The sequence below is a fragment of the Pongo abelii genome, chromosome 19 (genome assembly GCF_028885655.2).
Source record: "Pongo abelii isolate AG06213 chromosome 19, NHGRI_mPonAbe1-v2.0_pri, whole genome shotgun sequence".
NCBI classification, from domain to species: Eukaryota; Metazoa; Chordata; class Mammalia; order Primates; family Hominidae; genus Pongo; species Pongo abelii.
Genome location: NC_072004.2, coordinates 82,103,717 through 82,131,455, shown reverse-complemented (window position 1 = coordinate 82,131,455; position 27,739 = coordinate 82,103,717). Strand labels below are relative to the sequence as shown.

At 47.2% G+C, this 27,739-nt stretch overlaps 1 protein-coding gene across 2 annotated transcripts in view; it reads right to left on the bottom strand.

The window, feature by feature from the left end:
• PRKCA (protein kinase C alpha) overlaps positions 1–27,739 on the bottom strand; it is a 502,365-nt gene that overhangs the window by 51,195 nt on the left and 423,431 nt on the right. Inside the window, exons 9-13 of one of the 2 annotated variants that reach the window (XM_024234784.3) lie at positions 24,738–24,875; positions 21,903–22,076; positions 18,584–18,675; positions 15,685–15,747; positions 14,647–14,785 (exon numbers count right to left, since the gene is read on the bottom strand). In XM_024234784.3, the coding sequence (XP_024090552.1) occupies positions 14,647–14,785; positions 15,685–15,747; positions 18,584–18,675; positions 21,903–22,076; positions 24,738–24,875 (606 nt within the window). The remainder of the gene's footprint in view (positions 1–14,646; positions 14,786–15,684; positions 15,748–18,583; positions 18,676–21,902; positions 22,077–24,737; positions 24,876–27,739) is intronic. The other variant, XM_024234783.3, reaches the window with a different exon arrangement.

Genomic DNA, 27,739 nt, shown 5'->3' with positions numbered 1-27,739 from the left:
TCACGCCTGTAATCCCAGCACTTTGGGAGGCAGAGGCAGTTGGATCACGAGGTCAGGAGATCGAGACCATCCTGGCTAACACAGTGAAACCCCATCTCTACTAAAAATACAAAAACATTAGCCAGGCATGGTGGCGGGCACCTGTTGTCCCAGCTACTCGGGAGGCTGAGGCAGGAGAATGGTGTGAACCCGGGAGGCAGAGCTTGCAGTGAGCCGAGATGGCACCACTGCACTCCAGCCTGGGGGACACAGCAAGACTACGTCTCAAAAAAAAAACAAAAGACAAAAAAAATTCTTTTAACATTTCTTGCCAGGCTGGTCTACTGGCAACACATTTCCTTTGTTTTTGTCTGAGAAAGTCTTTATTTCTTCTTCACTTTTGAACGACAATTTTGCAGGGTCCACAATTCTAGGTTCGTTTTTTTTTTCCCTCCCAAAATTTTAAATATTTTACTCTACTATCTTTCCCCATCTTTAGGTAACGTGTTATTTTCCCCACTCTGGGCTTCCCTCAAAATTCTTTGATTTTCTGCAGTTTGAATATGATATGCCCAGTTTTTTGTTTGAGCATTTGTCCTACTTTGTGTCATTTGAGTTTCCTGGATTTGTGATTTGGTGTCTGACATTAATTCAGGGGACACTCTCTGTCCCGATTGCTTCAAACATTCCTTGTTTCTTTCTCTCTTACATCTCCTTCCGGTGTTTCCAGGGCATATATCTTTTGTAGTTGTCCCACAGTTCTTGGATAGTCTGTTCCATTTTTTTTTTTTCAGTCTTTGCTTTTCCATTTTGGAAGTTTTTATTGCCATATCCTCAGGCTCAGTCACCCTGGACTCAGCTGTGTCCAGTCTACAGATGAGCCCATCAAAGGCATTCTTCATTTCTGTTCCAGTATTCTGATCTCTACATCTTTCTTGGAATTTCTCTCTGCTTACACTGCCCATCTGTTCTTGCATGCTGTCTACTTCTACTTTTTTCTACTAAAGCCCTTAGCAAATTAATCATAGTTTAAAAAAATTCCTGGTTATGGCCAGGCACGGTGGCTCATGCCTGTAATCCCAGCTACTTGGGAAGCTGAGGCAGGAGACTCGCTTGAACCCAGGAGGCGGAGGTTGCAGTGAGCCGAGATCATGCTACTGGACTCCAGCCTGGGTGACAGAGCAAGACTTCATATCAAAAAAAAAAACAAAAAAACAAAAAACTCCTGGTTATCATTCCAACATCCTTGCCACATTTGAGTCTGCATCTGATGCTTGCTTCATCTCTTCAAATTGCTTTTTTTTTTGCCATTTAGTGTGCTGTAATTGTTTTCTTGAGGGCTGGACATGGCACACTGGGTGAAACAAACTGTAGTACGTGAGCCTTTAGTGATGTGGTGGTGAGGTGTGGAGAGGGGAAGTGTGCTGTGGTGGTGAGGTGTGGAGAGGGAAGTGTGCTACGGACCGACAATGAGGTCTCTGTCTTGTGGGGAGCCTGTGCCTGTGGACTGTGACCTTCACAAGTGCTTCTTGGTCTCCCCCCTCCTCCTCTTAGGTGGGAGAGGATGGGTAGAGGGGATTGGAATTGGGTATGTCCCTTCTTCTAGGTAGGTTAGGTTCTGATAAAACTCCAGGAGATTAAGCTCACATTAACGTCTCCTGAGGGAAGCCCTTGTTAAGAAGAACGGGATGCTCTGGCATATTTCACAATGGTTATTACTTTTCTTCTGTCCCTGCCAGAAGCATGAGGCGATTTTTCTCCAGCATTCACTGTGAGGTCCTGGCAGAGCTTCCTGAGGGAAAACTCAAAAAAGCGTGAAGCCCCCGTGACTGATTCTCAGACTTGTCTACACTTAGCCTCCAGCAATTTGCCAATTACAGATCAGGTTTTTGCACCCCAGCACTGGTACCCAGGGAGGTTTCTGTTCTGGTAAGTTGTAATTATCTGTATCTGCCTGTCTGTCTAATTTTGGGGACAGTGGTTTGCCCTGTTACCTCATTTTTCCAATGGCTCTAGGGAGGCGACAATTCTACCACTGAACCACCAATGCTGGTACACTGGTCCGGAAATGAACCCACGTCTCCCGCGTGGAAGGCGCCAATGGCTCTAGGAAGAATTTTTGATTTTCCAAGTCCAGCTTTTCACTTGTTAGGATGGAACGATGACGTCTAAGCTCCTCTAAGCTCCTAACATGCTGGACTGGAAACTAGAAGTCTGTACTTTTTCTGTGCAGAAAAGAACTATACAATACTGGCTTGCAAGGTGCCTGGAAACAATTCAAGGCTGGGCGAGACAGCCCTGGGAGCTCAGCGAACACAAAGAACTGAAAACGTGTTTGACCAAAGAACAACCTTCAATAAAATAAGCCATAAGAAAAGACAAACACTTCACCAGTGGTGTCTTGCCTGCAAATAATGTCAGGCAGTGGGGTTCAGTGGTCTCCTGGGCTTTGGGCCAGGAAGCCGGGAGCGTGCAGTGGCCCCAGGACACCTGAATCATGTGTGATGAGGCGGTTATTAAGGAGGCGTGACTGGACTAACCTTCTGAAGGAGCCATAAATAAAACTCTGAATAAAGTGCTGGGCTTTTGATCTGGCAGAAAGGCGTTCTCCCCACCGCCACCCCATGCGGTGCTTCTCCAAGTCTGGAATATGCACTGGGGGGGCGTGGGGTGCGATTTTCTGTGATCCTCAGAGGAGGCACTGACAATACTGGGTCAGGTGGTGGGAGGCAGCACCGTTTCAAGTCTTCATGGAATGCTTCCAAGGAAGCTCTCATTTGGGATAAATCTCTTTTTAGCTCTTCGGTAAGGCTAGCTGATCCCGGCAGAAATCGGGAAGGTGACTGTGGAGCGACTGGGTCTAGAAAAACGTCATCTAATTGAGTTGGGTCACCCGGCCTTGGAATTGCATCCCCCGCCGCCAAATCCGTGTGCTGAAGCCCTAACCCCCAGTGTGACTGTTCTGTAGAGGTAAGGCCTTGAAGGAGGTAATTAGGGGAGAATGAACTCATCAAGGTGGGGCCCTGATCTGACAGGTGCAATTCTGTCCTTAACATTTCCCAAGGACCTGGAAGGCCAAGTTTGACTTAAGAATTCATGGAACCCTGAGATTCCACTCCAGTATGAGGAGGCCTAAGAATGTAATATTGACATGGCCCACCCCACATCATCTAATCAACTTGGCCCACCGGACCTCTCCAGCGCCACACCCAGCTAACTTCTTTAATTTCTCGTTACGTCAAAGAAATCAAACACCTCTTTAGATCCTCTCTTTTCCCCCACCGAGGTTTTCAGGAACCTCCTTAATGGTGAGATGCACTAAGAATGTAATATTGACTATAAATCAAATGTGAATCAGAGCCACCCCTGAGCACAGTCTTTAAGCCAGCACTGTGCTAGGTCATACCCTCATTTACCACTGAAGAAGTCGAGGCACAGCAAGCTCAAGTGAGGTGACCAGAGTCACACGCACAGTGGGGAGGTGGCAGATGGGGCCAGGATTCATCCTGGCTTTTGCTTTACTGTCACGCATGGTGCCCACTCTGTGTAAGGAGGAGCTGTGAATGGGACAAAGACATCTGAGATCGTGCCCCTGCTCTCTGGGGCCTTTATGCCTTTATTTATTCCTCCTTCTTGTTCTGCTTGATAAGAGTGACAATGATGTTGACTGTATGAATACACACACATACATATATGTATGAATATATATATAAAAAATACATCTCGCTTTATAACATAATCTACTTGGCCCTAACCCACAACTCCCTATCGACCTAGGATGAGGCCATCTCTAACATGTGGGGTGAGGGAGCCGGGACAAGAATAACTAAGACCCACATAGCCTTTATCTAAATAGGAGTATTACAAATCAAGCCAACAGACTGTTAAATACAGTATGCTCTTTCCCACCCCTTGACACAAGTACCTTCCTGTATTGGTTGGCTTGAGCTACCCTTATAAAAGACTACAGACTGGGTGGCTTAAACAACAGAAATTTCTCTTGGGTCTGGAGGCTGGAAGTCCAGGATGAAGGTGCCAGCAGGTGGGCTTCTGGCGAGGCCTCTCTTGGTGCCGTGCTGGCTGCCTCCTTCTCGCTGTGTCCTGACGTGGCTTTTATTCCATGTGCACACGCCTATGGCCTCTTCCCCTCCCTGTAAGAACACTACTCCTATCAGATCAGAGCGCCACCTTGATGAGTTCATTCTCCCCTAATTATCTTCTTCAAGGCCTTATCTCTACAGAACAGTCACACTGGAGGTTAGGGCTTCAGCACACGGATTTGTGAGGCCAGGGCGTGGGGATGCAATCTAGTCCTTTACATTTCCCAAGAACCTGGAATGCCAAGTTTGACTTAAGAATTCATGGACCCCTGAGATTCCACTCCAGTATGTGGAAGCCTAAGAATGTTCTATTGACATGGCCCACCCCACTTCTCTTCCCAGGCCCTTTCCATCATAGCACCCCAACCTGCATGTCTAACTGCGTCCCACTGCCCCCTGCAAACAGCCACCCACTGACTCCTCCACTGGCCACAGGAGTGCATACACCAGCAGGGCGGTGTTCACAGGAAGGAGGGATCTTGGCAAGAGGCCCTGGAAGGGAATTCCAGGCTCTGAGTACCCAGGTTGTTGTCTAAAAGGGGTCGGAGAGCAGGCTCTGAGTGGGCACTGGCCCTGCAGACTCTAACCCTATAAGGAGAGCCCAGCCTGGGGACTCAGGGGGAGAGGAGAGCCCATCAAGGTAGGGCTTAACAAACCGTAGCCTGCAGGCCACATCCAGTCTCTGTACAGCCTGTGCCTGTGAGCTAAGCATGCTTTTTACATTTTTAAATGTAAAATGATTTTGGCAAGAACAGTTGCTCAATTTTGCCTCTTGGCAAAAATCTAAAATTTAGATTTGGGAAAAGCCTATTTTTTATCTAGTCCCTGGCAGAGAAAGTTTGCTCAGCTCTGCTCTAAAACACAGGGCAGGGGCCCTCTTGCCTCGTCCTCACTGTCTTTGACCTGCAGAATGTGTTGGAAGTAACACAGTTCAGTTCCAGGTGTAGACTTCAGCAGCCTGTGGCTTCTGTTTTTGGCCTTTAAGTAGCCAGCACCATGTCAAGAAGCTCAGTGACAAGTGGCTGCATGGAAAGAAGGACCAGGTAGAGGAGAACCCACATGGCCTTGGCCAATAGCTGGAAGGTACCTTGGGCCCTCCAGCCCCAGCAGAGCCATGGCAGGGACGTCCTTGCAGCAGCAAGGAGTCCACCTGCTGGGTCCTGATGGAGGCCCCGGCTCCAAGAATCACAGCATTAACTTTATTTATTTATTTGGTGACAGAGTCTTGCTGTTGCCCAGGCTGGAGAGCACCAGCGTGATCTCGGCTCACCACAGCCCCCACCTCCCAGGTTCAAATGACCCTCCTGAGTAGCTGGGACTACAGGTGCCCGCCACCACACCCAGCTAATTTTTTGTATTTTAGTAGAGATGGGGTTTCACCATGTTGGCCAGAGTGGTCTCGAACTCCAGGCCTCAGGTGATCCTCCCACCCCAGCCTCCCAAAGTGCTGGGATTACGAGTGTGAGCCACTGCACCCAGCCCAACATGATTGTTTTAAGCCATTATGTTCTGGGGCGATTACACATCAATAGATAATTGAAACAACTGCCAAATAATAGACAAGGCTTTCCGGAGTGCTCCCTCTGAGGCAGGCTAAGTCATTATGGCCAGACTCACTGAGCCCTCAAAGTTGGGCTTTCAGGAAGATGTTGTGATTATATCCTATTATACAGATGTCACCCCAAGTTCTTAAAATAGCAGTACTGTAGCCAGAGTTTATAATACAGTTTGGATATGTGTCCCTACCCACATTTCATGTTGAAATGTAATCCCCAGTGCCGGAGGTGGGGCCTGGTGGGAGGTGACTGGCTCATGGGAACAGTTTCTCATGAATGGTTTAGCATCATCCGCCTAGTGCTATTCTCGTGGCAGAGTTCTCATGAGATCTGGTTGTTTGAAAGTGTGTAGCACCTCCCTGCTCTCTCTCTTGCTCTGGCTATGGAAGATGTGCCTGCTTCCCCTTCCACCATGATTGCAAGTTTCCTGAGGCCCCCCTAGCCATGCTTCCTGGGAGGAAGGAAGCAGCAGCCCTTATCCCTGGTCTCTCCCTTTGAGGGTAGCAGGGGGGTAGCAGGTGCTAGGGAAAAGCTGGGCAGGAGTCCCAGCTCAGCAACCACCTATAGGACCCTGCTCATCTCAGGCCTCCTCTGGGGTCAGCAGAGAAGCTGTGCAAAATGTTAATTATGCATCAGAACAAAATAACTGCTTGTACGGTAAAGGAATAAAGTGTGAGTTAGGAATAAGTTGTGTCTGTGAGAGCTTTATTAGCTGGATTAAAAGATTTTCCAGAACCAGGAAGTCACAAAGTCTAGTGGATCTCTACAGATATGATTTGGAGACAGGGCAATAAGTGATACACTGAGGTGGCAACTGGCCGTGGATGGCATCAGGGCGCCAGCCTGTGCTCTGAGGCTGGCGGGCCAGCATTCTGCCCCTGCCATGTGCCATCTGTGAGCCCTGAGAAGGTCCCTTCTCCTCTCCAAGTCTCCTTTACAGTGTTTGTAAAGCATGAATAATACCACTTACCTTAGAGGGCTATTGTAAGAATTAAATGTGATAACAGGCGTAAGTGCATGGTGCATAGCAAGAAATGAACAAATGTTAGTAATCTCTCATGATACCCTCCTCCATCCTGCCATCGCCTGGGCAATGTTACAAAGAAAGAGGCGAAATAAAGCTCAGAAATCTCTGACCCACTTTCACAGGATTTAAGCAAATCCCTAAATATAGGGCTAATTAATGCATGCCGCCAAATACCAGGAGTAAAAATCTAACAGAGCATTATCTGAGCTCTGAAAGCCAGTAACGGGCCTGTGAGAGCAGCTCACTGGCACATGTGGAGTGACATGTTGTCTGGGTAGCATTGGAGCTGATGTCTGCAGGCCCTTCCTCCCAGGGTAACAGTCACCACGGGGAAAAGTTGCTCAGTCCTGTGTTCAAAACCAAGTCTGCATTGAACTGGGGAGATGGGGAAAATTAACAAATCTCTGTGCCTCAGTTTCACCATCTAGGAATCAGAATTGACTTAGGATTAAACAAAATAAACAAGGTGCTCAGCCCTTGTCTGGGATGTAGCAGGCATTTGCGAAGCGGCAGCGAATTCACCAGGAGCTGGTTACTTCTGGAGGAAGGATTGGAAGTGGGGGGGGCTCAGAAGAAAGGAGCGGGCCACATTTGTTTCATAGACCACAATATCGCAGAAGGTGCCCAGTGCTCTAGAGAAGAGGCTAAACTGATTAAACTCCAAGGCCGGGAGAATTATGAGACAGTTAAAGAGCTGCAGGCAGACAATACAATATATGAGATAATAAAACCAACATAATTCCTAGAAAAGATCTGAGAACTGCACAACTTAAAGAAGACCCCAAAGGAAAGCCTGGCTTTGGCTCTTTAAATACTTCTTTGAGGGAAAGCGGCGGCTTCATTTCTCTCTTGCAATGCTGGAGTCACTGGACCATGACCCTCCATAGAGGGAAATTGGCCTTTGATAGAAAGAAAGCCGCCCTTTGGTTTGTCATTCTGTTTCTTTCATCAAGTGCTTTTCTTTGCTCCTGCCCGTCCTGGGCTGGTGTGGGACCCATGGTTCAGAAGCGGCTGATCTCAGAGGAGCCATTGCTGGCACTGATTGGCTTTTCTCTCCCTGTATCTCATTCTCCCCCTTTCTTCTTGGTGGTGAGTGCTAATTTACCGCCTGACTGCCCAGCTGCATGTATACCACATGAATTACTTTCTCTCTGAACCTTTAGATACTCTTATTTTCTATCCCTCTCTACAATCCTTTCCCCAGAGGCCAGGAGAAGTCTCTGGGGTCAGCTGGGGCTGTCTGGGGGACCTGGGATGATGTCCCATCGACCTTCAGACACTTAGGTCCCCCAACCTGCTGGCTCTCTTCAGCCGATGACATGAGGTGGTGTGGCCCTTCTCTGCACTGTGTCACATACCATCAGCCCCACACCTGTGATGGCCTTGGAAGTCACCCTTCCAATCACCTGGCTAAAGAGTTCCGCCCCTCTCACTCTCCAAGGTTTCATCTCTGTCCTCCTGCCGTGTCTCCCCTGCAGATTCGTCGGTGGCCACATCCAGGAGTGCAGCGTGCAGGCACCCATGCCAAGTACACACTGAGTGCCAGGCACTGCTCCAGACCCTGGGGTGGGGGCACAGCAGCCAACACCAGATGAAATTCTGCCCGTGGTGGAGCTTGGGGAGATAGACTGAAAAATCAATTCAGGAGTACATCTTTGTCCCTCCAAGGGGGATGAGTGCCATGGAAAAACAGCAGGGACAGGGGTCAGCAGTCCTGGATGGGACTGGAGGTTTGCAGGTTTAAATAGGGTCACCAGGGCAGGGGGCCTCCCCAAGGTGATCTCCGAGCAGATGCCTGGGGTGGGACTTGCTGGGTGGAAGGAAAAGAAGAGGAACTGGCCTGAGGATGGAGGGGTCTGGCAAATTGGAGAGTGGAAAGGGAGCTAGTGCAACGGGTCTAGAGAGATCCGGAGGGGTGGAGGGCAGGGGGAAGAGGTCAGGGAGGGAATGGGGGGCCCAGGTGCTAAAGGGTCTTGGGGCCCCTGTGAAGCCTTTGGCTTCTCCAAGATACCAATTCAGAGCCAAGATACCTAATACTCGCCCTTCCTGGTGTCACCCTCTGAAGATGCAGACCGGCCAGGGAGGGGGGTTTCAGCTTTCCTGCCACCATGAGGTCTCCTGTGTGCCCCTCACCTTCCTCCTGAAGCTGAGAGGAAGGGCATCCTTACCACGGGTACCCCATTCCTTCTTTCTCCCTCTCTCCCTCCTGCCCTTCCCCCTCTTTCTCTCTCTGGCATTTCCCCTTTGGCTTAGAAACTTTGGCTCAAGTTTCTGCAATGTAAATGATGCTTCCTTCAGCCTGCCTTCCTGGGAGTGACTGTGCACTTTCTTTCCTTGCATTTACCATAGATGTCCTCAAAGGACGGTCCTCCTGCTGCGCTGCTGATGCTCACACTCACCCCATCCCGGCGTCATTATCGACACTGCTCTCTCAGGGATCATCGGGTCCCTGTGGCTAGATCTTCTGCCCACCACACCCCTGTCTGCTGGACCTCCTCAGTCCCTGGCCACCCTGATTTCATGAACACTTGCATTCCTTGGGGTCCAAGAACGAGATGGTGGTCTAGTGCTTCCACCTCTATGGACATCTCTTGGTCTTTGTTCTCCCATCTTTAATATGCTCCCCCTAAATATTAATAGGACTCTTGACCTCAAAAAGACAGGTCACAGGTGATAGCCCATTGGCTGAATTTCACTTGTATACACGTTAAAAAATATATGTTAGGGCCAACTTGGAACAATCAGGTGTATTTTACATAAAAATGCAGGAATCTGGCTGCTGTCCCAGGCATCACTGGGCTGGCATTCCTGCAGGGCGGGAACGCAGAAGCTGTGACACCAGAATGGCTCTTCAGCTCTCTGGACCCATGAAGCCCCCAGTCCTCCCAGGAGTATGCCCATCTGCTGAAAGGCAGCTGGCTGCAGGGCAGGCAACCACGTCTGCAAGCTTCTTACCTGGAAATTTCAACCGTGTTGGAGGCACCATCTGTTACTGCCGAGAATACTGCCCTGTCCACCTCTCAAAATCCACAGTCCTCCTGGGCTGCAGTCACTGATTTCCAGCTGCCTCCAGCCCCAAGGCTCTCCTCCCAGCTCTCCTCTGGGCTCCTCTTTCTGGCCCGGCACCCCCAGGCCTGGAACAGCACCCAGCACTCGGGGGCACCCTGAACATGCCAACAGATCGATGCCCACGTGCTGGTGAGGGGCTTGCGTGTGGCTGGATCACCCTTGGTTTCTAAGGGATCTCCCTGGGGTTAACAGCCAGAATGCAATTCCGCGTCACACTGTATCTCTGATCATGACTCAGGTCCCTGATTCCCATTGAGATAAGTGAGTGGCCAAGAAAACATGGCCCAAACTGAGTGCTCACTTTTACCTGCTTTTTCTCCCATATCTCTGGAGACAATGCAATAGGTAAAAAGAATGTATGGGCTTCGGTCAGAACGTCTCGGATCCAAATCCCACCTTTGCTCTTACCAGCTATGTGACCTTGGGCAAGTCACTGAACTTCTGCTCATGCATAACATGTGTCAAGTCAGAAGTGCTCAGGGGGGTTGTTGCAGAGAAGTCAGTGTATCATGGGTGATGTCCTTTGTGTGTAGTCTAATGTAGCCCCAGCCATAGCAATGCTGTGAGGAAGCCTCTACATGGCACATTTGAAAAAGCTTCACTTCAGGGCCGGGCACAGTGGCTCAGGCCTGTAATTCTAGCACTTTGGGAGGCCAAGGCAGGAGGACTGCCTGAGCCAAGGAAATTGAGTCCAGTCTGGGCAACACAGCGAGACCCCTGTCCCTACAAAAAATTTTTTTAAATTAGTAGGCGTGGTGGCACGTGCTTGTAGTCCCAGTTACTTAAGAGGTTGAGGTGGAAGGATCACTTGAGCCCAGGAGATTGAGACTGCATGGAGCTATGATTGCTACTGCACTCCAGCCTGGATGACAGAGCGAAACTCTGTCTTTAAAAACATAAAATTCATAGAACAAAATTATATAAAATAAATAAAATGAAAAGCTTTGCTCTCACTGCAGCAGGGGGTTCTCGGGACACAGGCCAGAAGCAGCCACTCTTCCTGCTTCTCTTTCTTCCAGGCGAGAGTGCGCAATGCTAGTGTCTGGAGCCTCATTCTTGGCTGCTGGGATCTACTTGACTTGTTTGTGACTGGATCTCACATGCCCAAAATAACTAACTTTCAGAGATGGAGTAAATCCAAACGAAGCCTTTGCTTGGCCTGCTCAACGACTCTCATTGACCCTGAAGAATTCTTTCTATGTCAAAGCAAAGAGGACCCTCTGTGTCAGCTTTAGGAATCATTTTCTGACGAGTGCTCCTTCTGTGGGTGTCCATTTCAACTTCAAACTCTCATCTGTTAGTGACATTTTCCGCCTCAGCTCGGCTTCGCTGGCTAAGGAGATGCTACAGTATTAATCGATTTCAAGGTTTTTGAACAAATAGCCATAAATGCTTAAGCCTCCGCTTTGCCTATTAAGGAAAATGCCATGCGGGATAATCATTTTGTCTCTGCTTGACAGGAGTATTTGCACAGAGGACAGGATTATTTTAACCTTTCCACACATTCTGAAACCTTGAACCTATCTGATCTTTATACTGTACGTATTCGTGGGGCCAAATATGTCAAATTACTGAACACTTCTGAGGAAAAAATGCTAGCAAAAGCTGGAACAGGCTAGGCACAGGTGGTGGCACACACCTGTAGTACCAGCAACCCAGGGACTGAGGCACCTCCAAACCTTTGCACTGCTCACTACACTAAACTGCTCAAAACTTTGAGCGACTCATGTGTCCAGACAGCACTCTACGTGCTTACTGTGCTTAAGCATGGTGCCACGAGGGATACAAAAATACATCAGATGACCCTTGCCCTCCAAGTGCTTTCAGTTTATAAGAAGTGACATCATACTGACCAGCAGGAACGAATATCTATATGTAGATTCCAGTCGGCTTTCATTGAAAACATCAGGCACCACTGCTTTGGAAAATCAATCAATAATCACTTTAGGTTGTTTCACCTTTTTTGTTGGCTTTTTTTTTTTTTTTTTTTTTGAGATGGAGTCTCACTCTATTGCCCAGGCTGGAGTGCAGTGGCATGATCTCAGCTCACGGCAACCTCCGCCTCCCAGGTTCAAGCGATTCTCCTGCCTCAGCCTCCTGAGCAGCTGGGATGACAGGTGCCTGCCACCACACCCGGCTAATTTTTATATATTTTAGTAGAGACAGGGTTTCACTATGTTGACCAGGCTGGTCTCGAACTTCCACCTCAATTGATCCATCTGCCTCAGCCTCCCAAAGCACTGGGATTACAGGAGTGAGCCACTGCGCCCAGCCAAGAGAAAGTTTATCATGTGCCTGGCACATGGTAGACAACAGAAGGTGGTCACTTCCTCTATTATTGCTTGTACAGTAGATGTAAGGAGCGGAATGAAGGCTTCGGATGTGAAAGTATCTAGAGCGAGAGCAGAGTATTCTCTGTGTACCAAGAGGCCCGAAGTTACCAAGACATGCCAGGAGTGTGTTTAGGTGTCCCTGTTGAGGACGGTGAGGAGGTTCTCCAACACATAACGAGTGTGACAGACTAAGTCCCCTCTCCCCCACAGATGTCCACATCCTCACCCCTGGAACCTGTGAATATATTTTTATGCAGTAAAAAGGATTTTGCAGAGGGAAGTTAAGGATCTTGAGCTAGGGAGATGATCCCGGATTATCCAAGTGGGCCCCACATAATCCCAAAGATCCTTGTAGGAGAAGAGGGAGGCTGGAGGGTTGTAGTTGGAAAAGACGTAGAGACTGGAAGATGCTGCGTCGCATGGAGGAGGGAAGAAGACACCACAAGCCAAGGAATGCAGATGGCGGCCTCTTGATGTTGGAAAAGGCATGGACAGCAACAGGTTCTCCCCTAAAGCTTCCGGAAGAAACCAGCCCTGCCCACAGTCTGACTTTAGCCCAGTGAGGCTGATTTTGGACTTCTGATCTCCAGAACCACAAGATAATAAATCTGAGTTATTTTAAACTGCTGAGTTTGTGGTTATCTGTTACAGTGGCAACAGGAACTCATACCGTGAATGATACCGAACCGCAACAACGAAAAAAGACAAGACACTCAAATGGACAAACCTTAATGATATGGAAAATTTCACCCCTGCCGGACACTGTTGTTCCTGGTGTTATTAGATAGCTGAGGTGTTACTGAACACAAAGAGCTATTTGTCAGAACAGAAGAGACCTGGTCTTAATAGAGATGAGGTTCAATGCCACCTTTATTCCTAAAAATGCTGCCATTCCCCATCACTAAGCTTTTACAGCATCTGCTGAATTGTTAAATGAAGCCTGAATGGCTCATAATCACAGCCTGCTTAATACCTGTCATTTAGTAACAGGCTTCAGAATAAATACTACATCAAGAGGTTGTATTTCTGACAGTACCCTGTCTATTCCTCATATTTGAAAAATAAGACTATTTAATTTCACCTCATGTCTGGAGGTACTAACGAGGGAGTTATTTTGGGGGAAAATCCCAGTAAGTTATGCAGCAAGATCACCTATCACCTCTGGCCATGCGATTCAGAATTTAAGTTTCTAAATGAAGTCTACGTGTCCACACTGTCTTGAAATATCATAAAACTAAAAGGTCTTCACAAAGGAATAAAAAGCAGCTTCCCTTTTGGAATAATGACTATGGAGGGTCTACTAGATGCAAAATGTTGTATTAGGCACTTTAGTCCACACAGCAAAAATACAAGGAGGATATTATCCCTAACGTGCTGCTGCAGAAACGGGGTTCAGAGACGTTAAGTAACTCACCCGAGTTCCCACAGTCTGTAAATAACAGATTCCAGATTGAAGCTCACATTGGTCTGACTTCTGAGCTTGTGGGTGCCTTTTTCACTATCCCTACTATCTCTGAGATAAATGCACAGGGTAATCTGTTGAATAAATGTGAGACCGGCTGCCAACAGCTCATCTGAGGGCTCTATGAAGAGCTGAAGCCAGCTCAGCTTTGGATCCATTGGTCTCCACCATGCTGGGTTCAGTTGGGAAAGAACCGTGGCATCCATAGGACTGTGTGTGGATGGAAAGTTGGCTCTACAGTGACTACAGTGACAACCCATTCTATCATTGGCATGTGATAGAATGCCATAAAACAAGAAAAAAAATCCTCAGTAAGTGTTATAACAAAAGCAGAGCAGCACAGCCGCTGCTGTCAAGATACAAGTCCTGGAACCATTTTGCTTAGAACTACACTGATACACTCTTCCTAGACCAGACAACATGCAGTTTAGAACAGTCATCACTGCGATCCTGCTAAAATGCCATCACTGCAACCACTGTCTCACCCAGCTTTCTAGGCAGAGTATATTCACAATCAATTCCCTCCACTCAACAGTGTTTCTTTTTTTGGGGGACAGAGTCTCACTGTCACCCAGGCTGGAGTGCAGTGGCGTGATCTCGGCTCACTGCAACCTCTGCCTCCCGGGTTCAAGCGGTTCTCCTGTCTCAGCCTCCTAAGGAGCTGGGGATTATAGGTGTGCACCACCATACCCGGCTAATTTTTTTTGTATTTTTAGTAGAGACGGGGTTTCACTATGTTGGCCAGGCTGGTCTTGAACTCCTGTCCTTATGATCCACCTGCCTTGGCCTCCCAAAGTGCTGGGATTACAGGTGTGAGCCACCGCACCCAGCCAACAGTGTTTCTTAAATGATTTTGACCACGACCATGTAACAAATACATTTTCCCAAGCAACTGGCTCACATGGAGCAAACAACAGTTCCAGGAAGCAAGACACAACCTTACTATGTGCAATGGGCTCTTCTATTTCCTCTATTTTAGTCTGTTTTGTCCAGTTTAGTCCATTTAGTGGTTGTGACCATGCACTGGCTTCATGATTTGCCAGTGACCCCATAGCCCATGAGAGGGCTGTGTTTACAGTTTGGGAGTCCTGGTCTAGAAAACGAGCACTGGAGTTCCTACCTCTGGGGCAATGTAATCTGGAGTCCCACAGAAGGTCCTGGTCGTGACTCCATCCATCATGTGTTCCTTGCACATTCCAAAGTCAGCAATTTTGATATGTCCTTCTGAATCCAACATGACATTATCTAACTTCAGATCCCTGCAAGGAACCAGGTTAACATCAGAGTCCTTCCCATGACATAACATGGTTTGCTTTGGAACTGGTGAAATAGAAGGATATTTGAATACCTCTCAGCTCAATGGCAATATTAACTATAAGTCCCTGGAGAACAGTATCAGGAGTTACTATGTGTTGATATCTTAGAGAATAATATTGTGCCTGGGCTATGGCAGGTGCTTAAATGCATACTGAATGGATGACTAAACGACTGGACTAGTGATTCCCAATCTTGCCTGTGTCTGTGACTCTAGGGATTCCAATTGAGCACGTCTGGGGAAGTCTCAATCATTTGATTTATTCATGTCCCATACAGGGGGTCTGACACATGACCAGGTTTGCAAAATCACAGGTTTAGAACTACTTCACGGGGTCATACACATGTCCCTTCCATTCTGCCTGTGCCACATATCCTTCTAATTATGTTTCAATTAATACTGGAAGAAATTCTTCCTTCTTTGGCACCAGACTTTCAGCGCAGCTACTAACAGGCAGAATTTAATTCAATAGATTATTTTCCTTGCCTCTCCCTAGTTCCCTGTGTTCTTCTTCTGCTGAACATCTATAATAGGAATTCAGTTTCCATTGCTCCCTGACCTCCATTCCAAAGACAAGACAGTGGAAGGAGCTGTCAATGGAGAGGAAAATGTGTCTTCTTGTGGAAAAAGTAGAAACAAGATATAAAGTCTTTGCGGTCTAGAAATCAGAAGGTGGCTCTGATTTGCCTCCAGGGTGAGGAGGAAGGTGGGTCCCAGCAGGTCTCTGTTCCTCCTGGGGGGTTATCAAGTCTGCATCTTAAGTCACCATTCCAGAATGACATGCCCACAGAGGGCCAGATAACCTCTCTGCTGAGCTGCTGGTAGGAGAGCTTCAATACACACCTATAAATGATTCCTCTTTTATGAAGGAAGAACAATCCGATGGAAATCTCTGCCGCATAGAATCTGCAAAAGAAAACGGGCTTCAGGTTTCTCACTTGCTTCCTTAGATGCCTGTATACTTTTCATTCTCAAGTTCAAGCATCAAAGAGAGAAAAGAATGTCAGACCCAGAGGCTCTCAGAGACCAGCATCGTGTTCTTCCAACCCCCGGTCCTCCCTCCATCACTTTGTCCTCCAGCTCATCCGTGAATGAGACAGCTAATAAAACCAATGAGATCGGCTTCTTATTCTCGTATGGGGAAGGTGGACAAGTAGCTTATTGTCTGCAGAGTAATTTCTCATACAATCATTTAAAGAGCAGATACCAGTTAGACTATTCTGTCAGGAGCACGGCAGAGTAGAGAAAATTTCCATTTTCCTATTCACTGCCAGAATACACTGGTGTTTGAAAATATAATACAATTACTCCCTGGAAGGCAAAGTATAGTGGGTGATGAACTCTTTAGCTAGTGTTTTCATTCCTTGTGAGTGTTGGAATAAATGAGACACACATCATGATTCATATCTGAGTTTACTCTTTTAAATAATTCATAATAAAAAGCAGTAACTACCATCACTTCAAAATTGTTAATACATTAATAGCCGAAACTCAGATTAAAAGGGGATGAATATCTAAAAATCTGCATAGCATTCAGGAGTCTTTGAAGTCGAAGAAGCCACAAGACTGTGCCTGTGGAAATACCACATGCAGGAGGCTCAAAATAAGCACACGTGTCTACACGAGCACAGAAAAAAAAAAAAATCTATAATGATCAAGACCAAACCCTTAACGAGGGGCCACCTCTGAAGGCTAGAAGAGTATAGGAAGGGGGAGGGTGAAGAGATAGGATTACTACAGGTGATCTTTACATTATTTTTCATGCTTTTCTAAACTTTTCTGCAACACAAATAATATAATAAAGGATATTGGACCAGACACCTTTATGTTACTTTATAACACAGGGTGACTCTGTGCTACCTGCTCTTTATAGTCCTGTGTGACCAAGTTTTATTTTACAATCTGAGTATTTTAAGGCTTTATAACTACAACATAAGACAGAAGAAAAGGACAGGCATTTCTGAAAACTGAAAAGGAACAATCAATAAGGGCAGAAAAATCCCCCTTCACACTTTTAAAGCTTGCAACCAAAGATTTCCCTATTCTGCCTTCAGTTAATCTTCCCTAGGGTGGATAATCCCTCACAGGCCAAAAATTCTTCCAATGTGTCTCTTAGATGGCACAGCAGCCAGAATCCTATTAACAGGTGCTGACTTCATTCATCAGGGTACATGCCCACGAGGTTTCCTCACTGGGGAACTAAACTTGCCCTTTGTTTAGGCTTGCACCACTGGTGTTTCCTGAGACTTCCTGGCCCCTGAGAGGTGAGATGATGTTTTCCAGCACCGAAGTCCCAGCTCCCCACATCCCTCAGATGAATCTCTCATCTTCACCTGGAGCCCATGTCTTCCTCCTGTACTGCCGACTCCTGCATCCCGTCATGCAAAGTTCATTCCAATAAAACGTTCTTAACTGAGCTCATGAATCTCCCCCCAAACCACCTCCTCCTTGGTGGCTGCCCCGACCCAAGCCTAAAATGGGGTCTCATTGGAAGAGGTTTCTCTCTTCTCTCCTCCATAATCAATAAGTTCTGCTTTTCTTCCTCCAGGATGTTTTTCAAAGACACTTATTCCTCTTTGGCTCCAAGGTCTAGCCCTAACTACAGCTCCATTCCTTCTCATCTATAAAGGGTCTCACCAGCGCCTGTACCAGCCTCTACCATTCCCTTTCATGCTTCCTTCCTCCCCCACAGAGCTCTGCAAAAACTGAATCTGATGGTGCAAGCCCCACTGCAGTGCCTTACCTCTTCCCTCCTCCGCAGCCAGGCTCCTTACCAGGCTCTTCACCCAGAGCCCCACCTACCACGTTTCCCACCTCCCCCACCCCTCAAATAATCTCACAGCATCTTCCACACCTGCTGAGCTGCAAGGCTGCTTCCCTGGACTTGCTTCTGCCTCTGTTCACATCTCTCCTGGAAGGCTCTTCCCCCACCTCTGAGCCGGTCATTTCGTGGGGTTGCATTTCCCTCTCCCCCTGATTTTTAGGGGCTTACATGGTATCCTGGTATCCTGTGCAAGTCTCTAAAGTTACAGCAATGCACTATTAATTGTTAGGTGACTTCTCCAACTCCAGGGTGGAGTGTAAACTCCCTCCGGAAAGGGAGCATCTCGTTCCTTTCACACCCCCAGTGCCTGGTACAGAGCAGGTGTGTGATAACCATTTGTTCAATCGATAAGAATAACTCCGTCAATGAGGGTGGACCTGGGTGATGACGGGATATGGCAACATCTCCAGTTTACTGGAAATATTGGAAATAGAATAAACTGCTCCTTAGGAACCATCTTAGATGGATCCTACCAGTATATCTGCCCCCCTCCGCCTCCCATGTTTAGGTTTATAACATTCAACCTAAAACTGGGCAGAATCCCACTTTCCCATTTCACCCAGCAGAAGTTCCCAGTTAGGGCTGGGCATGGTGGCTCACTCACGCCTGTAATCCCAGCACTTTGGGAGGCCAAGGTGGGCAGACAGCTTGAGCTCAGGAGTTCGGGACCAGCCTGGGCAAGATGGTGAAACCCCATCTCTACCAAAAACACACAAAATTAGCCAGGCATGGTGGTGCGCACCTGTAGTCCCAGCTACTCAGGAGGCTGAGGTGGGAGAATCACCTGAGCCTGGAAGGCAAAGCCTGAGTGACAGAGTGAGACCTCAATCTCAAGAAAAAAAAAAAAAAAAAAAAAGGAAGTTTCCAGTTGGTAGAACTTGGTTGCTCAAATTAAAGGACTTTAAAAACAATACTCACACTGCTTGTGGTTCCTTAAATTTTCCTACTTGCTGAATGTGGTACATGAGGTCCCCACCGTTGACATACTCCATGACGAAGTACAGCCGATCCTGCAGACCAAGGTCCAACATGTGAGCAGGGCTCCTCCCCAGCCAAGCGGCTTCCTTTACTCTTCACAGGTTGTGTTTTGCTTTCTCATTAGTTAAATGGGGACTGCATGGGCAGATCTGCTCAGTTTAGAGCTCTTTCACATTTTTTTCCAAAGAATAAGTAATAAATCCTACTGCATGAGGACCTTGGGAAGTATAAAGTCATTACATAACCCTGAAATAATGGCTCTCTATCAACGTGCCTTCCTGTTACATATGCTCTCTATTATAGTAATGGCCTCGAACGTTCTTCCCTATTTTCCTATACATATAATAAATTTCTAAGTAAGGGATGGTATGAGGAATCCACATAAGGCAATTATTTTATTTTAACTAGTGCTTCTCCATGGTCCAAATGTTTAAAGGCTGGTTTGCAGTGCCTGGGAGACATGCCATACTAATGTAGTGTCGTGTTTAAATGGATACTCCTGAAAACACATCTCTCAGGCTTAGGATTACACGTGCTCAATATATTTACTGGACATGGGACAGGGGACTCTAGATGGAGACGCTAATCAAATGTTCTTTTTCATCTGTAATATGCCCAAACACTGTTTTTCTATTTTCTCTGTCACTGGTAGGCTAAGTGTTGGCCCCATGATGGGCACATATCATAGACCCAAATAGATTTGCATATTCATGAGGACATTATGCTGGGACAGATAGGAAGATGGAGGGTTTAACAGTGAAATAATGACCTCTGCTCTCTGCTAGAAAACATCCCCATTTCACAGAGGATATTAAACATTAAAGTGCTGCACAGGGAGAAAAAAAATGATGAAGCTGGTGCTAATAGCCAGGAAGCAACCCTGGGAGCCCCAATCTCTAGCTTTCCTGTTATGAACTTTAATTTCATCTTCATTTCTTTGTTTTGTAGCTTTCCAGAGCTTAATCACGGTAACCAGGGTTACAGGCTCTGGGCTGGGATTCAGAGCCGTGGTTGTCTCTTCCGAGCATGCTGCTCTCGTCTCTCCCAGGCATGACTTGATTCAGAGTCAGTGGGAACAGCTGGGAGCAGGAAGCGCTAGGCTGACACGTAGTGGCCGGCGCCTGACTCCACATCCGCTGCTACACACCCAGAGGCTCTGTGTGGCTGCAAAGCTATTTTGAGATTCTAAAACACAAAAGCACTGAGAGGCTCCTCCCAAGAGTTTTCAAAGAGGCATAAGACAGAAAGTCGATCTCTGATCAATGGGCAGTTGAAAATAGTAATAATTGCATCAATTACAGCTACTGATTATGGAGTCATATTTAAAATGGACAGCCTCTGAGGAGTGGAAAGACCGGCTTTGGCAACGTCTCACTATGGTGCCATCTAAACGTCTGTGTTTCTTTTTTTTCTTTTTGAGACGGAGTCTCACTCTGTCGCCCAGGCTGGAGTGCAGTGGCGCCATCTCGGCTCACTGCAAGCTCTGCCTTCCGGGTTCACGCCATTCTCCTGCCTCAGCCTCCTCAGTAGCTGGGACTACAGGCGCCGGCCACCAAGCCCAGCTAATTTTTTTTTTTGTATATTTAGTAGAGACGGGGTTTCACCGTGTTAGCCAGGATGGTCTCGATCTCCTGACCTCGTGATCTGCCCATCTCGGCCTCCCAAAGTGCTGGGATTACAGGCGTGAGCCACCGCGCCCGGCCACGTCTAGGTTTCTTGTAAGCCACTTGCAAGCCCTGCAACGGACTGATTAGTGCTTTGGAATGTTCTTTTTTGTCCTCTATTTAGTTTTACTTTATGACAGAGCTCAGCAAACTTTTTCCATAAAGGGCCAGACAGTATGTATTAATATTTTAGGCTGTGAGTGTCTCTTGCAGCGACTCAGCTCTGCCTCCATGGTGCAAAAGCAGCTGTAGATGACAGGTATAGGAAGGAATGTGGTGATGTCCCAAAACAGCTGTTTATGGATGCTGAAATTCGAATGTCACCTAATTTTCACGTGTCACGATATATGACTCTTTGGATTTCCTTGTTGTGACCTTTCCTAAACTCACGGGCCATAGAGAACAGGCCACAGTTTTCCAATCCCTGTTGTGTGGCATTGAACAAGAACATGCTCTTTTACAAAATCAAGTCTCCTTATGCTCCAATGCCACGTTTGGCAGTGGAACCAGTGGTCTTAAAAAAGCCAAGACTGTGGCCGGGTGCGGTGGCCCATGCCTGTAATCCCAGCACTTTGGGAGGCCAAGGCGGGTGGATCACCTGAGGTCAGAAGTTCAAGACCGGTGAGTAAAAGTCAGGCAAAACCTGTTTAAAACAGTTTTATACATGTGTTTCTTGATTTGATAAGTATTTACCAATTAAATATTTATGTAATAAGTGTTTGCTGTGTGCCAGGCAAGTGTGTTAAGGTATAATCTTTTCCTTGAGAAATGTCCTGGCCAACATGGCGAAACCCCATCTCTACTAAAAATACAAAAATTAGCTGGGCATGGTGGCAGGTGCCTGTAATCTCAGCTACTCAAGAGGCTGAGGCAGGAGAATCCCTTGAGCCTGGGAGGTGGAGGTTGCAGTGAGCAGAGATTGCACCATTGCACTCAAGCCTGGGGAACAGAGCGAGACTCCATCTCAAAAAAAAACAAAAGCCAAGACTGTGAGTTTTTTTTTGTGTTTTTGTATCCCCAAGTCTTAGCACAGTACCAGGCATGAGGAAAACCTTTCATGGAAATGTTTGCTGAATTAAGGCCAGGCACAGTGGCTCACACCTGTAATCCTAGCACTTTAGGAGGCCAACGTAGGGGGATCGCTTGAGCTCAGGAGTTTAAGACCAGCCTGGGCAACATGGCAAAACCCCCGTCTCTACTAAAAATACAAAAATTAGCTGAGTGTGGTGGGGTACATCTGTGGTCTCAATTACTTGAGACTGCAGTGGGCCGTGACTGTGCCACTGCACTCTAGCCTGGGCGAGAGAGCGAGATCCTGTCTCCAAAAAAAAAAAAAAGAAAAGAAAAGAAAGAAAGAAAAAGAAATGTTTGCTGAAGTAAATGGCATAAATGCCAAGCAGAGGACATCACAGAGAAGGCATGCCCCAAATCTACCAGTGAGAGAGGTGGGAGGTGGTCCCCAGTCACCTCTGCTTGACATCACATCACACCTTTCTCCAGCCTTCTCCAAAGGAACAACAATGCTAAGAAGCTTTAGGCTGAGGCGTAGCTCTGAGAGCTGGGTGCTGCATCGCAGGGATCCCCAGGGTCCTTACCACTGTCTGGAAGCAGGAGTGCAGCTGCGTCAAGAACGGGGGTTTATCAAGCAGGGCCAAGACTCGCTTTTCTACCATGGTGCACTCCACATCATCATCCTGAATCACCACATCCTTCTTCAGGATTTTGATTGCATAGAGTTCCTCTGTGCCCTTCCTGTCGGCAAGCATCACCTGAGAACACGTCAAGAACAACCTGAACACTTGTAAGCACACATCTTGGGGGGTGGAGGGAAGGAACCAGGCCAGGTGATGGCTCAGTGACAGTTTGTGCAGCTTTGTCAATGCGGGACATAAAAATATTAAACTTTATGTGCAAATGTGTAAATTCTACACATCACTACAAATTCAGTCCCTCCAGCATTTGCAAAACTTTAACGCTGCCAAGATTTGTAAATGGTGTAGGCCACTGCCACATGATGGCACTATTTTGGCTGCTAAAATGAATACTCAGCATTCTCTATCAGGATTAGTCTGGAATTATGCACATTTTTCAGGAGTATCCTTAGAGTGAAAGCTGACTGACACTTATAATCTCTCAAGTCAAGAACCTAGACTTGAAATCAGTTCCTGGGTCTATGAAATGTGGAGCCACAGAAACCAAATGGAGATACAGGCAAATTGCTGAAGACCCCATGTCAGTATCTCTTAATGATTGTATTTGCTTACCACAAGTGAACATTTAATTTTTAGTTGTGAAAACTATTCATCAACCAGCATTTCTGAGCATCCCTTCTGTTCCGAACACTGAGAAATAGTAACACACAGTGAACCCACTATAGCTTTTTGGATGCAGTTGTTTTTAAGGAAGTAGAAACCAGGTGAGGACTGTGCACTCTGATCTGAGAGACCAAATAGATGCCTCTTTATCAACTAAGACAGACCCTAATGTCAGAGGCATTCGAACCAGAGTGACTCCATCTTGAATAAGGGATGGAAAAAACAAGGCTGAGATCTGCTGGGCCACATTCGCAGGAGGTCAGGCATTCTTAGTCGCAGGATGAGATAGGAGGTCAGCAGGGCTAGTATCACAAGATACAGGTCAGAAAGACCCTGCTGATAAAACAGGATGCAGTAAAGAAGCCAGCCAAAATGCACCAAATCCAAGATGGTGATGAGAATAACCTCTGGCTACCCTCACTGCTCATTATATGCATTATTAGCATGTGAAAAGACACTCCTACCAGCGCCCCGACAGTTTACAAATGCTATGGCAATGCCCGGAAGTTACCTTACATAGTCTAAAAGATGGAGGAACCCTCAGTTCTGGGAATTGCCCACCCCTTTCCCAGAAAACTCATGAATAATAAAACCCTTGTTTAGCATATGATCAAGAAATACCTCTAAGTATACTCAGTCAAGCAGCCCATGCTGCTGCTCTGCCTATGGAGTAGCTGTTCTTTCATTTCTTTACTTCTCTAACAAACTGACTTTCACTTTATTCTGTGGACGCGCTCTGAATTCTTTCTTGCTTGAGGTCCAAGAACCTTCCTCTTGGGGTATGGATCAGGACCCCTTTCTGGTAACATTAAAGTTAAGGAAATAGTTATCTATGGGTTGATGGTTCAGGGCCCAGCTGGCATGGCAAATTTCTAAATCACTACAGCTACAAGATAAACCACTCTCGCTAAACTCCCTAGCAGTAGGAGCTATCAGGCCCCTCCTAACTTTGATTGACAACCCAGATCACTATGACTCGGACTGGACAGAGGACTGGCCTTACAAACATTCTTTTCTGTGATGCAACTGCAGACCTTAAGCCAGTTTCAGCAGCTTGCAGAGCCTGCACACAAACTGTTTTTGGGTCCTGTGGTTCACCTTTTGATCTAAAGAGCCAACTTCCACCTTTTTTTATTTATTTACTTTTTTGAGACGGAGTCTCCCTCTGTTACCCAGGCTGGAGTGCAGTGGCATGATCTTGACTCACTGCAACCTCCACCTCCCAGGTTCCAGCAATTCTCCTGCCTCAGCTTCCCGAGTAGCTGGGATCACAGGTGCGCACCACCACACCCAGCTAATTTTTATATTTTTAGTAGAGATGGGGTTTCACCATTTTTGCCAGGCTGGTCTCAAACTCCTGACCTCAAGTGGTCCACCTGCCTTGGCCTCCCAAAGTGCTGGGATTACAGGCATGAGCCACCGTGTCTAGGCAAATTCCACCTCATTTTAATGCTAAGTCCCCACCCCAAAGTGAACATGAGATGCATGTTACATATATGTTCATCCATTGTGCCTGTGCAAGGCTTCCCTCACAGATAAGTATAGCTTTCCCCCCAAACCTGTTGAATATGGATGACTCTATTGTGTAACATGGACCCTGTGAGGCATAAAACCCAACCTGCCCTTTGTCTCCTCAAGGAGAGGGCACCTTCATTCCACACCACAGACTTTCTTTTCTGGGTTTGCAAACTGATATCACCAATAAACCTCTCCTTTCTACCATTTAGCCATCCTGGTGGTCTTCTGGACGACTGTACAAATCACAGGGAAACCCTTTTTTTTTTTTTTTGAGACAGAGTCTCACTCTGTCTCCCAGGCTGGAGTGCAGTGGCGCGATCTCGGCTCACTGCAAGCTCCGCCTCCCGGGTTCACACCATTCTCCTGCCTCAGCCTCCCAAGCAGCTGGGACTACAGGCTCCCGCCACCATGCCCAGCTAATTTTTTGTATTTTTAGTAGAGACGGGGTTTCACCGTGTTAGCCAGGATGGTCTCGATCTCCTGACCTCGAATCACGGGAATCACGGGGAAATCTAATGTGCTGTTCTGGGGGAGAACAAAATTGATTCGACATTCTCTGCAGAAGCCCCTGCAATTTGCAGACGACTGTCCTCTTACCTTTCCAAAACTCCCCTTCCCCAACACCATGAGGAAATTGAAGTCCGTGAGTTTCACTCGGTCAAGGTTGTTGGAAGGTTGTTTCCTGTCTTCGGAGGGACTGATGACTTTGTTGCCAGCAGGGCCAAGTTTGGCTTTCTAAATAACAAGCACAAATGGGAAACATGTGGGTCATTTTTCTGGTGAAAGGGTGACAGAAACTACTGCGTTGTAACTGAGTTTAATGTTTGCTTGGAGGTGGGAGGGGGTGAGAAAAGGAACAAACGGCGAGGATTGAGTATCTGTTCAGATATCAGCAGCTACACTCACCCTACGGGGAAAGTCTGCAAAGTAGCAGAAAACTGCTCTCCCTATTAAGAGACAACTCTTTACATAGTCAACCTAGAACTGATGGGTGGGGATCCGTGTAGGGCTGGTTGGTTGTTGTAATTCTAGTATGTCAAAGTTGACTTCTTGGGAAAAACAGTGCTTCGGGTCCATGAACATAATAAAGGAAATAAACTGTGTACTGATGCTTTTCATATTTGTAGATTTTTCAATTTAAAATTAATCTGCATAAAGGAAAACTTGTACCCACACCAAAAGGGAGGAAAATGTTCTCTGGAGAGGAACTGCTTAAAATGGCAAAGCCATTGGGATGATTCACTGCTATTTTCAAATGCACAGTAAGAACAGGGGTTGGGTCTTTTTTTTTTTTTTTTGATTTTTTTTTCCCTTTAAATCAAGAGTTGAAGTCACAAAAAGACATGGTGATATGCATAAGAAGAGATCCCAGCACTCTGGGAGGCGGAGGCGGGTGGATCACCTGAGGTCTGGAGTTTGAGACCAGCCTGGCCAACATGGTGAAACCCTGTCTCTACCAAAAATACAAAAATCAGCTGGGCATGGTGGTGCGTGCCTGTAATCCCAGCTACTTGGGAGGCTGAGGCAGGAGAATCGCTTGAACCCGGGGGCGGAGGTTGCAGTGAGCTGAGATTGTGCCATTGCACTCCAGCCTGGGAGACAGAGCAAGACTCTGTCTCAGAAAAAAAAAAAAAAAAAAAGAAAAGAAAAGAAAAGAAAAAAAGGGAGCACAAGGCGCCCTTTGCGCCTGAAGAATATCTGGTCACTGCCTGGCGGGCCAGCTACCAAAGGAGTTTTTAGAAGCTCTAGAGGGAGCCCTGCCCTCATGACTCTCACCAGGGCCTCAGAGTCCATGTCAAAGGCAAAAGGTAAAAGAGCTCAGCAGAAAAAGGTAGGTTAAGTAAATCCACAGGAAGTCTCACTGTCGCCGAAGGAGCCCTGGAGAAGCCTGGAGTGGGCCGGGTCTCCCAGCACAATACTCCGAATTTTGAACATCTGCCTGACGGGAAGGAGCTGGTTGTAAGAAGCGTCAGCTGCTGACAGGTCCAGGACCCTGGCCCCTGGCTAGACCTCCACAGCCACATCCCTGAGCCCTAGGGCAATGATTCTTGCACCTTGGATACATTCTTTTTTTTTTTTTTTTGAGACGGAGTTTTGCTCTTGTTGCCCAGGCTGGAGCGCAGTGCAGTGGCGCGATCTTGGCTCACCGCAACCTCCGCCTCCCTGGTTCAAGCGATTCTCCTGCCTCAGTCTTTTGAGTAGCTGGGATTCGCCACCATGCCTGGCTAATTTTTTTGTATTTTTAGTAGAGATGGGGTTTCGCCATGTTGGGCAGCCTGGTCTTAAACTCCTGACCTCAGGTGATCCGTCCGCCTTGGCCTCCCAAAGTGCTGGGACTACAGGCATGAGCCACCGCGCCCGGCCCATTCTTAATGAGAGGGTGCACCTCCCTCCCTAGTGCAGCAGACCTGAGCTCTGGAGCTCTTGCCAGGAACTCACTCCAGTCAACACCTTGGTGGTTACCAAGATGATGGTGAAGAAGGTAAGGAAGGCACTCAAGGGGCTTTACTATGGATCAGCAGCAGAGAAGGCTTCCGAGGAATCATCCGTCGTCCCTCTTGGAGCACCACCATGCCCTCATCCCACAGGTACTGATTGAGCCCCCTTGTGCTCTCTTGGGGAGCCTCTGCATTTGCAGGAGGAGCCCCTGCTGATACAGGAATTCAGCAGGACTGGTTTCACAAGATACAGGTCACAAAGAACCCCTAATAAAACAGTCTGTGGTAAAGAAGCCAGTCAAAACCCGCCAAAACCAACAACGCAATGAAAGCAATCTCAGGTCTCCTGGCTGCTCATCGTATGCTAATTATAACACGTTGGCATGCTATAGGAAACCCCCGCCAGCACCAAGACAGTTTACAACTGTCATGGCAACATGTGGAAGTTACCCTACATGGTGTGAAAGGGGAATCCTCAGTTCCAGGAATTCCCTGCCCCTTTCCCAGAAAACTCATGAATAATCCACCCCTCGTTTAGCATTTGATCAAGAAATAACCACAAAAATAGCCAATCAGCAGCCTGCAGGGCTGCTCTGCCTATGGAGTAGCCACCCTCTTATTCCTTTACTTTCTTAATAAACTTGCTTTCACTTTACTCTGTAGGTTTGCTCTTGAATTCCCTCCTGCCCAAAGTCAAGAACCCATGTGGCCTCTTAAGCTGAACCCCAATTTTGGGGTTCACCCTGTGACACTGCCAGCTGTGTCTAGATTTCCAACTCTAACAGGGCTTGGCACAGGACATGCACTCAGCTCTTTGGCTGAACAAATACAGAACTGAAGCTCAAATGTGCTTATCAGATGCTGTGCTGTTGGACGATGCTTTTCTCCGATAACAATAACTTGCTCGTGGCCAGGCATGGTGGCTCACACCTGTAACACCAGCACTTTGGGAGGCTGAGGTGGGTGGATCACGAGGTCAGGAATTCAAGGTGAGCCTGGCCAACATGGTGAAACCCAATCTCTATTTAAAAAATACAAAAATTAGCTGGGCATGGTGGCACGTGCCTGTAATCCCAGCTACTCGGGAGGCTGAGGCAGGAGAACTGCCTGAACCGGGACCTGGGAGGCGGAGGTAGCAGTGGGTGAGATTGCGCCACTGCA